This window comes from Poecilia reticulata, linkage group LG13, assembly GCF_000633615.1.
Source record: "Poecilia reticulata strain Guanapo linkage group LG13, Guppy_female_1.0+MT, whole genome shotgun sequence".
Classification (NCBI taxonomy): Eukaryota; Metazoa; Chordata; class Actinopteri; order Cyprinodontiformes; family Poeciliidae; genus Poecilia; species Poecilia reticulata.
In genome coordinates this window covers 14520339-14531908 of record NC_024343.1, presented here as the reverse complement: position 1 = coordinate 14531908, position 11570 = coordinate 14520339, and the positions used below count along the sequence as shown (strand labels likewise).

Below are 11570 nucleotides of genomic sequence, written 5' to 3'. Positions count from 1 at the left end.
CCACTATGCTGATTAACAACACCATTTGAGGATATTGTTTTTATCATCGCTTAGTGGATTCTTCCAACTTTAATAAGCAATTGCACCTAACCTATTTATAAATGTAGATTTTAAGTTTAATAAAAACTTGATCAAAAAGTTTGCACCTACATATTAATGATATTACATAACATTACTTACTACATTTCTACAGAATTACTTTTGTAATATTAGCTTTATTCATAACAATATGCTTTAAAAGGGATCTGGGGTGAGAGGTAGTTTCTGCTTTGCATTAGGTTGTAAATTACCTTTTGGACAAATAGAACATAAAAAATCCTGTGATTGCTATTTTTTGTGTGTGTCAGTTTCTGTGTTTTTGTATGTATGTGTGCTGGTTTTCATCATGTCATGGGGACACTGATCTGTTTATGTTCATGTCATGGGGACCTCTTCCCTCCAGGGGACCAAAAACCAGATTCCCATAAGGAAATAAGGCTTAAACAACTATATAAGTAAATTACAGGGTGCTGGTGAAGTTTCAGGCATGGGCCTATGCCGCACATCATTTCTGCTAAAGTTGCCATATGTAACTTTTATAAAAAAAAAAAAAATCAATGTTAATGGCTTAACATGTTTGTTAAAAATATCCTCTATTAGTAACAGTAAAGTATTAGAGATAATCTGTGAAAATAAATAGCTACTCCACTTTTTCCCAGTGCTGCTATTGCAATCTGAAGAAAGGAGCTCCTCCCAATCAAAAACAACCAATCAGAGCAAGGAGGAAAGTTTTTGTACTAACATGAAAGCATTCCTGTTGCACCAGTGCATGTTAAGCTTTCAGCTGTTTTAAGAATCATATAAGTCAATTATTTATGCTAATATCTGTAAAATAAAGTAATTTAATTTATAGCAAACTTCCCAAATTAACTCCTTTATCAACAAAAATTTGAATTGTAACTAATCAAGTCAGGATACCCTACTTCCTAACATTTTGTCTAAACTGTTTGGTTTCACTGTGATGCTCTTTAAGACTAGTTCTCTTTCACCTGTTTCAGATAAATATTTGGTTTTGGTCATTCTGAAAAACTGTGTTTCGCTGAATCATGTCTCCACGGATTATGGAAATGTAAAAGCTTTAGTCAAGATTTCATCTCTCGTGATGCACTTTGACTTTTCACTGCTTCACAACTATTGATCACTTTTTAAAATTTGCTCAGCACCATATCTGTTGTCTTTCAGAATGTATGTAGTTGGTGCACAAGAAATTACACAAATAAAGTTTAAGGATAAAAAACACAATATTTATATTAGTTGACTTTGAAGAATTTGAGTAACGGATTAAGTGATGAGAATGGAAATAAACAGAAACGGTTTCTCTGTTGACATGACATTTCCCTGAACATGACACACAAATAATACATCTTCCATGTATATAGTAATAGAAATATGAGTCATTGTTAATTCTTTGAAATTCTACTTAGTTTTCTTTCCTTCCTAAGCACAGGCATGACTCAGCAAATATATTTTACATGAAATAAAAAAATGCAACAGCTGCTCTCAAAATAGAAAACCCTGACAAAAATAAGCCATGCCACATGAACGTATGCATACGAATAATCACTTTAGTGAAAAATATTAATGGCATTAAATAGGACGTTTTATTAAGACATACAAAAAACACAAAAGTTTTCAGCTGTTGAATATGACAAACACATGCAATTATGAGAACTCTGTTTGGATCTGGTTCTGATTTCCCCAACCTTCCCATATAAGCATCGTTCAGGTATGAGTACTGACATCCTGAGGAGCTTTTGACTTACACCTCTCTGAATTTTTTAAGGTTTTGTGTATATTATGCACTGACAAAAAAATTATAAAATAGTGATGATGCAAAACTTTTCAAATTATACACAAGCCATTGCGATGACTCAAGCAATAGCGTAATTTATTAATTTTTTTTTAACAAAAAACAAAGAAATGCTGATTTAGAGAAAAAATTAACTCAGCCATGGAGACATTTTGCAGCTTTCATCAACTTTTATACAAGTCTGAGCACAAACATGTAGAATGAAACTCAAAAAATTCCCTCTACTTCATCGAGTATACGATCTCTGCCAGTTATAAATTGCATGAATATTATGGGAACATGCTGGCACTCGTTTACAAGTACTGCCACTGCGGTAACGAAAGGCCCACCCTCCTGCAGCCCCTCCCAGCCCTCTCCTCCTCGCAGCGAACTGCTTCGCTCGCTCCTCTGCATTGAAGAAGTCCGTGGTCGCTCGGAAGAATTCCAGCATGACTTTGTGACTCCAGTTGGTGCCACGGTTGTCCACTGTACTTGTTGCGACCACAGAGCCAGCTGCGCTACCGGCACTTCTATTCGACTGGGTGGAGAAGCCACAGTGACCTCCACGGTCTGTCAGAAGGAGGAAAAAGTGTGGGTTTGTCTCAAAGAGCTCCAGGGGCAGGGAGGACTGGGCATCTCCTCGCACAGGGTCATCTTTAGCGCACACACTCAGAACAGGAATAGCCACTTCATCCACATCTCTTAAGGGTTCGTTGCGTTCCCAGTAAGCATCCCAGGCTCCTGAAGCGCTGCAGCCACTGCTGGTCCCAGATGTGGAGCCGACACATCCAGACTGACAGAAGAGGGCTTCCTCCACCCCACGCAGGGAACAGCTAGAAAAAAGAGTGTCTGTGTGCAGGATGTCCCCCAGCGCCGTCCTGTACCTACAATGTGAGGACAGACGCAAATGAACAAAGCAGGACATGGAAAGAAATAGGTGGAAAACAGTAAATCAATGCTCAAGGGCCGCACAGGTCTCAGATTCACTAATAGCCTTGATTTGAGGAACTTCACCTGGGTCACGATGTCTCTCAGAATCGCTAAGTTGACATCAAGCAGGCCATCTGTTGCTGTGGTAACTTAATTGCTCCCTCCAATAGCCCATGCCTCTCTGATAAATGGTTTCTCAGTACCTGCAGATGCACCGTCTAAAATTTCTATTTCATATCATTTTAAACAGTCTATTGTTTTAAATGCTCCTTTTTGCTAATAGGAAGAAAAACCAAATCAATATCTCTACGAAGACATAGAATATCTCAGGGCGAGTTATGAGAAATCAAAAAAAGTTGTTTTTATTTTATTCCAACAAACCTGGAAAACATTGTTAGAGGAAAGATTATTAATAATGTTCAAACATCATTAAAGAAATGTACTCGTTGCAGAGTAAGGTGGTTTAAAACTAAATTTACACAAAGTCCTTTAAAAATATGATTTTATTACAGATTCCAGTGAAACAATAATATTTAGAGGTGTCAAAGGTCGAATCTCAAGTAGCTTCAGTTTCCTCTTTATTTTTAAAAGGCGCACATCTGCACAGTTGGTCTATTAGCAGATCATTTCAGCCAGTCGTCATCTGGCAACTTTGAATCTCTCAAAAACCAATCAGGGCAGGTGTTTGTCTCCCTTGGACTGCTTATTGTTTCTATTTCCACAATTATAGACAGTCAGTTTCTATCCAACCTGATAGAAATGGGTTTCTATCAAGGCTTATCACCTTGCATCATGAACTTGATTAAGAATAAACTGCTTAATATTTCTTAATGAAGAGAAATCTGTCAAATGATACCTTAACTTACTGCTAGCATGCGATTTAATTTGCGAATATATCAACACCCCTCATCATTTAAAAAAACTGTCGTTCATTAATAGGTTAAAGGTTTCGTTATTTTTAAACTGTGTTAAAAGTTATCTTCTTTTAACCCCTTAATTATCACCGGTGTCCTCATGGATACATCGACTTACATGTTAACATTATGAGGGAGACTTTGGTCACTGTTATACATGAAATTGTTTGCTGATTGGAAGCATTTTTATTATTTTACTCTGAACCCAAGATGCTCCCAAACAAGAGACTTCAACAGATGCTTGGTTTGTACTTATGACCTCAAGTCCATCAGTAGCAGTAACATGCTGGTTGCGACTTATTAGTTCTTTGAGACATTATTTCACAATATTGGTAGATCTTGTGCCATAAAATTTTGTCACACTTACCAATTTAGAAGCCAGATTGTGATTTTTTTTCAAAGTTTGTTTCAAAATTGAAACGTTTTCCCCAAGTTTTGCGCAAACTTTGTCTTGTCTGGTGAACCTCATTTTGGCGTCGTGAACTTGACGTATCATTAAACCACTAATAATCATTTCTTCTCGCTCATCTCCCCCTCCTTACCTGCTGAGACATATCTTCTGATACAGTGCCAGCGCCCACTGCAGGGGCCAACATAGCCCACTCTCAAACCAGCTCTGGCAGCGAAACACAGGTGACAGGCAGACCGCTGCCGTCACATAACTGGAGGATCCGCACTCCCCCAGGTAGGACAGGAGGAGGCCCGACCCCGAGCTCTCGCTCACTGCGTACAGCCTTCCGGCGGGCTGTCGGTAGCGAATGTAGCGCACGGCCTCCCGCAGGTCCGAAGGGTCACCAAACTGCTGCAGTTTGATGGTGGTCAGTGGCGTGCTGTTGTGGCTGCGGCGGTTGAAGACTGCAGGGAGGTAGCCGTGGGACAGAGCCGATTCACACAGCTGGAGAGACACAGAGCAGAAACAGGATAATAAATGATTCAATGTCTCAAAAATGTTAGGCCGGAGTGGTTGATAAGGAACCGCTTACAGGCTGGAGTGATGTGAAGCAACTGTTGTTTTTATGAGTAAACCAATGATTGAATTAGTGTGACTTAGCCTCTTTGAAATGTCAGAGAATTAAGCAATCTCTCTTCTTAGGGCACTGTCCCTTTTGGGCCCACTAACCCGAAACGCAGCTGCAACATCATGGCACTGAAAGCTCTTTGTAACGACAAGATAAAAGATACTAATAAATATATTTGACTAAAATAAGTTTGTAGCTTTCATTTATTTATTTTTGATCATTACATTAACTTGTAGCTAATTGAAAGTATTGTTTTACCCTCTTATGCTCACTTCTGGGAAAAAAAAAGAAATGTTCTTTTTCTTACAGTTTTAGAAAACAATGCATGTTCCAATTAAACCCGAATAAGGTTGCAAAATTTTTTCACAACAGAGAAAGGAAAAATTACAACCTGTGTTTATGTCTTGTAATAAATACTGCACGACAGTATGATTGTTTCATTCAAACCCACAACATAACTAATCAGTTCAACAGACCTGAGCAAACGCCAGAAACTGAATTTTCAAACCACTTTGCGTGAAAAAGGGGTTGATTTTTTATTCAATTGTCAAAAATCTAATTAGATCTAAATTAATTAATTCCACGGTCAGGTTCAGTTCAACCTGCAAACAATTCAATCAGTAAAAGTTTGTCATGAACTTGATGCAGTTTGTTTATGGACAAAAAAAGTTACATTTTGCTCAGTTTCTACAAAAAGTAGACCTGAATGAAGGAGAAGTAACACCATTCCTGAATCTAACATTTACAGCAGCAACAAATTATGCAAGATAAGAAGATTTACTCTAAAAGTCACAAGACAGTCAGAAAAGAGCAGTGATAAACTGTTAGACCAGAACATCACTCATTTACCCATCAGAGTGAATCACTGTTATTCAAATAGATAACATGAGAAAAACACATATGCACTTGAATCTGCACACTTCAGCCTGAATTTCCAAAGATCTTTAGCAACACTGACAACCTAAAGGCATGATTTGAATTTCCCTGGCACAATTGTTCCTGTTCTGCATACACAGACACGGGGACCATGAAGCATCATTGGACTTATGTGATTTCTATGAATCTTAAATTGTAAATTAACAGATTTAATACATTTATTTTGCACAGTAGGTTTATTTTTTTGACAAAATATTGAAAATAACACTGGATTCTGAAAGAAATGTTTGCTCCTTTGCAGAAAAAGTCAAAAACAAACAAGTTGCTTCAGCAGTTTTCTAACAGGGCTGATTAAATGTCAGCTCAGTGATAAATTCCTGAAGCAGAGACTGCACACTGGACAAAACTCCCCACTCTGACCTTACAGTATTACTGTAGCAGAGGGTTCCTATACTGAAGAGTGATATTTCCTTCAGTTCTTATTGATTAGTTCAAGTTATTTCACATTTGGAACTAAAATCAAATCCCATCTACAAACCTTTAAATGCAACAAACCATCAGATAGCAAAACAATGAAATAGATTCACCTCTACAGGTACTATACAGCCTGCAGGGTATTGAGAAAAGACTGCTTGCTGGAGGCGTGACTAAGCAATCGCTAATGTCTGCCCATGACGTATGCAATGCAGCTTACCAGAAAGCCTGCACTGTAAACAACCTGATGGGCAGCAGGGCCTTGACATTTTTTCCAGAAACAAAATGTCTTATTATATTTCCTTCCACTTGACACATATGCGCTAATTTGTGTTGACCTGTCCCGTAAAATCCCAGCAAGATACATCGAAGGTTTTGGATGCTGCGTGACAAAATGTGCCTCGAATGTTCGGTGGATGGCTGTACGTTTTGCAAGTATTTGATACACATAATTCATGGTAACTATAATGATACAGGTGACTCATACAGCTTGTTTTATTGATGATAAATCAGGTGATGATAAATCAGGTTTGGAAAAGCTGAGTTTTTCCCTCTATGATACAGTCATGACCATTACCAATAACTTGTACCAATAACTTGTTCCTACATTACCTGCACCGGAGCCAGGTTAAAATTGCATCCCACTAAAAATGTAATCACTCAGAGCAGCTTGCTCTGCTCTCAGACTGAAAAAGGACAAAGTCGAGGGGCACGTTGCAAAGAAAATTCCCACATAATACAACTATTATTTTCTGTGTCTTTACAAAAAGAGCCATAGCTAAAAATAAATTCCACAAACAATGTGTAAAGCACATCAAATTCACCTTTACTAGGTCACAATGTGCTCGATGAAGCCGCTCTGTCAGCAGGGGAGTTAATGTTGTAAGGTGAGATGGGTACAACCGCTGGATGTCTGCCTGCAGAAATATTCATGGGTTTTGAAAATACTTCTCTTTAATAACAAAATCTGGGCTCCTTCCTACACATCTTTCCACACCTTCGATATATTGCAGTTCCTTCAGTGTGATGTCTTTCAAAATGAGGATAAAAAGTTATAAACTGTTAAAGTGAATCTCTTTTATAGTCTTTTTTTTATAGTCATAAGTTATGAGGATAATAATATTCCGTTGTCTCAAAATAAATATAAAAAGCAAAGCAACTAGGCCCTCTTGTAATTGATTTTGTCTGAGAAAATTGAACACCACAATTTATTTTGGAATAAGCTTTGAAAGGTCCGATGGTGCTGCAGAGACACAGCAGCATTGTGGTTTTGTTGTTGTGTGGGTTACCTCTGCAGTTTTAGTCTCACTTGAGATGCAAGCTGCTAAGCAAGCTGCTTTAGGAGTACGGAACATTTTGAAAAACTGCTGGACTAATTCTCTAGCTTCAAAAGACACTGTAGAAGAAACGGACAGAAAAAGAGATATAGAAAGGGAGAGAGAGATGTAAATGGAGCATGTCGTTACATTGATTACACCAATCGATTGTTCTAGAGCAGGGGTGTCCAAAGTCGGTCCTCGAAGGCCGCCGTCCTGCATGTTTTAGTTCTCTCCCTGGTTCTCTCCCAGCAGGTCAATGTTCCTCTTAGGCCTTCTAATGAGCCATCATTTGATTCAGGTGTGTTAAACCAGGGAGAAAACTAAAACATGCAGGATGCCGGCCCTCGAGGACCGACTTTTGACACCCCTATTCTAGAGTGATTGCTGTTATTAAAAGAAAGTACCTACTGCAGTTCTTTGGCCAATCAAAGAACAATTGTTAAAAAGATGCAGATACCGATTTAGTGAAAAAGTTGGCAAGTTAGCAAGAGTGGGTTAACGTTTGCAAAACTCACAGGTGCAGATGTGACTTGGTGGGCCCTCCCTATGGAAAACACTGCAAAGAAACGTTAGATGAAGTACAAAACGTCAACAACGTTTTCGCCTCCAACAAGCAATCGTTTCTCACTATCCGAGGATCCAGAGCCTCTGTAAGAAGAAATGCTTAGAACAAGGGGCTGGTTTATAGCAGGCTGTATTTAGATAAATCTAATAGGTAATGGGAACATACAAATAAGACTAGCTCTGTATTTTAGTGCAGACTTGGGCTACTTACATTACTGAGGTAAATAAAATGCATATATCGTCTAAAAAGTATGTATTTTCCTTGAGTTTTAATTCTGCTTCAGACTAACCTCTGACCTCTACATCAAGGATATTATGACTACATGATTTATGTCAAACTGAATTAACAAAGCTCTTATCTCTTTATTTACTCCCACTTGGCTCTGTGGCATATCTCTCCAATATTATGCCGACGACACTAAGATTTATGTCCCACTATCAAAGAAAACTGTATTCTGTGCTACATCACAGTATCTCGATGATGTAAAGGCCTGGATCTCTTTCAACTTTCTAAAATTTAATAAAAGTAAAACAGAAGTCATGGTTTGTTGGCACAGAAGAAACCGTCCCCATAGGTTTCTATATCTATATCCCTATATCTATGGGAACAACCGTCCCCATAGATATAGGATCCTTGGCAGCCAATACAAACATCACTATCTGTGGGGTAAATGACGGCAAGGCCTTTCTCAGAAGCATTTAGAGATCCTAAGTCATGTCTTTACCAACACTTGTCTTGATTAGCACAATGCACTTGTGCAATGGTTCTATTATCTAGTTCAAGATGGTAGAAAACACACTTGGCTTGTACAAGTTAATATGAGCACATAACCCAAATTTTAGCTCCAAGTTCAGACAAGTCATCCATTTAAAAATATGTGTACTCTGTGATCAAAGGGAGCTGAAGACCATCCATTTAAAAATATGTGTACTCTGTGATCCAAGGGAGCTGAAGACCACAGGCTCCGTAACCCACATATCTCTCTCCAATTCTTCTCCGTATCACAGACACAGACACGAGTGTGTACGCTCACACGGCACAAGCGCTTTCATCTCTTTGCCGCACTTACTCACACTTACTCACACAGTGATCTCTTTCTGCACAGTGAATTTCACCAGTGACGGAGGCAGTCTTAATTCTTACTTTTAGAATGCAGCTCTTTCAAACGTGAACAAATGACAACATCACCAACAGAGAGCACGAAAAAAAAAAGAAAGATGAGCTCATCTGTCTGAACGAGGCGCTTCGTTACACACCCATAAATTTCCTTGGATTTACAGGTTGATATTGAGCATATTTACTCGTAGAGCTGGCTTTTTTTTAATGATATAGAGCTGACAGGGAGCCTGTGACAGATTTGCACACAGAGGTTAAGAGCGTGCAATGAAGCGTGACGCCAGGTGCCCTGAACAATGAAAGAGCCCAGCCGGTGTGCTCCCGGCTTCACAAGTCAAGTGATGCTTTGTAATCCCTCACTCAATTACCTCCGTCAGTCTATTGAAAGGAACTGTTGAAAGACTGCCGTGCATCAGCTCTCTGTTTATTTTAACCAATGTGCTCTTTTCCTCCAAAGTAGTTTGACTTTTACGAAGCTGCTGTTTTTCCCTAATGGCAGGTTGGGATGTTTGCATCTTTCAGTGTCACTTTACTAAAGCCCTTCTGCTTTGAGAAGATGGAGCTGCTTTTACAAATACAGAGCCTGTATTCAATGTATTTTTCCATCATTCAAGTAAAAAAAAAAACCATCTAACTATATAAGAATGTTCTTGATGGAAAAGACAAACAAAATCGACACTAAAATCAAATGCAGCCAATTATATTGGCTTGTCATTTTCAGGACCTTGCAAAAGATAACAAAAAAAATCAGAAGTGTGTGGTGTGCATTCACCTTTATCTCTCTTTAATACCTCTACATAACACTGAGAGGAACCAAGTATTCAACAGTCGCCTAATTGGAAAATAGACTAGTCTTGTGATTTGATCTCAGTATAAATCCAGCTGTTATAACTGTGAAGCCTTGAGGGGTTTGTTGGAGAACATTAGTGAACAAACAGCATCATGAAGGTCAAGGCGCACAGCAGACGGGTTAGGGAGAAACATGTGGAGAAGTTTAAAAATAATATCCCAATAGCTGACAGACCTATGATCAACTGCTGCATCACTAAAACATCAGTGATGTATAGCCAAGAGGTCCATGGAAACTTTGGAGGAGCTGCCCATCCACAGCTCTGGTGGAAAAATCTGTTCCTGCTTACAGTTTGTTGCAAATTGGTATTGTATGGCTATATTCTACAGGCAATTGTGCAACAGAACCCAGGCCTTAATTAATTACCTTCACCACATTCCTTGTGATCTTTCCGAAGGAGTTGGGGATGATGAGCAAAACCGGGCTGGTGGAGTGACTGGAAGTCCTGCGTCTCCTGTGGTAGGACGGCACAGCCCAGTCCAGCGACACCAGCCCGTCGTCGCTGAGCTGCAGGTTGTCCCGCACGAACTGAACCGAGCTGTCGCACGGCCAGCACGCCTCGTACGCGCTCTGCAGAAAGGCGCTGGCTCTCCACGTCCATCCGCCGCACGGAGAGTAGCAGCCGAAAGTCCTGCAGTGCTTCTGGAGGTACTTGGCCAGCGCGGAGGGGTTGCATATGAGCGACACGGTGCGTGTTTTCTTCCCGGTGCCGTCAGCTCCTTCCGCGCAAGCCGAGTGGGCACCGTCGCTGCCGGCTGCCAGCTGCGAAACGCCCAGCCTCTGAGGGAAGCCGTTGGGACCAAGCAGATATTTGGTGCCTGGCCATATGAAAAGCACCAGGATCACAACACAGAAAGCCACAAGCCATTCCAGCATTGGCGCGGTCTGCAAAGTGGAATCAGGGAGATCGCGATCACTTTCACAGCTGTATCTCAAACTGAAGTTTACAATCACGACTAATATCCGAGGCAGCTGTCATTCTTACACTCCCCCCAACCCCCCCAAAAAAATATACAAAAAAAAATGTTTCAAAACTGCTCAGCCCTAGGTGTTTACTTCCCTCTTGTGCCAGCGCGCACTGACCGGTCCATCGGAAACCACACGGGGGTCTTTGCGTGGCGGGCTCTGCTCTAATTCCAGCGCGTTTTCCTCTCTGGACGCTGCTTGGGATCAACGATGTGGATCCGCTCACAGTTTCAAGCACGCAACTCCAAGAGAGAGACGCTTAAACCTGTGGTGCCCAAACACAACTAATGTCTGAGATCAGCGCGCAGCTCGTGTTGGAAACGCCCCCACCCACACCCGTCCACCTCGCACACCCCGCTCCTTCTGACTGCACAGGTAAGCCTGATGATGTTTTAAAGCTTTCTCATTAAAACAGGCAACTTCCAGGAATCAGTAGTTTTATTAGCCTTTCAACATTTCTAAGAGAAAAAAAAAAAAGGCAGTTTCTGATCGGTATCAGTGAGATATAAATTCCTGCGAAATTAATTTGGGAACTTGCGACCTTGTGCATTTAGCCACCAAGGATACAACCATAATCAGAGCCATAGGCTGTGGTCACTCCTTTTCATGCGAACTGTGCAAAGTGACCTGTTGAGCAGGTTGGTGCCTGTGAACAGTTTTTGTTTTCTAAATGAGATGCGTGTGGAAAAAGACAAAGTATATAAGCCGTACAT

At 40.3% G+C, this 11570-nt stretch overlaps 1 protein-coding gene across 1 annotated transcript; it reads right to left on the bottom strand.

Moving 5' to 3' along the window:
- Positions 1 to 1894: 1894 nt before the first annotated feature.
- On the bottom strand, positions 1895 to 11205 carry abhd15a (abhydrolase domain containing 15a). Its single transcript, XM_008425576.2, has 3 exons — positions 10258 to 11205; positions 4215 to 4567; positions 1895 to 2712 (listed from the first exon to the last, which is right to left on the bottom strand). Exons 1-3 carry the CDS (start codon positions 10765 to 10767, stop codon positions 2076 to 2078), a joined length of 1500 nt encoding a protein of 499 aa, XP_008423798.1. The 5' UTR covers positions 10768 to 11205; the 3' UTR covers positions 1895 to 2075.
- Between the last annotated feature and the right edge of the window lie 365 nt (positions 11206 to 11570).

What these genes read in the sequence shown, in the direction of transcription:
- abhd15a (XM_008425576.2), bottom strand. Translation starts at nt 10,767, where the DNA reads ATGCTGGAATGGCTTGTGGCTTTCTGTGTTGTGATCCTGGTGCTTTTC. An exon ending in TCACAAGGAATGTGGTGAAG is followed by an intron (nt 4,568 to 10,257) that starts GTAATTAATTAA and finishes GTGTCTCTCCAG; the next exon opens with CTGTGTGAATCGGCTCTGTC. An exon ending in CAGAAGATATGTCTCAGCAG is followed by an intron (nt 2,713 to 4,214) that starts GTAAGGAGGGGG and finishes CTCACATTGTAG; the next exon opens with GTACAGGACGGCGCTGGGGG.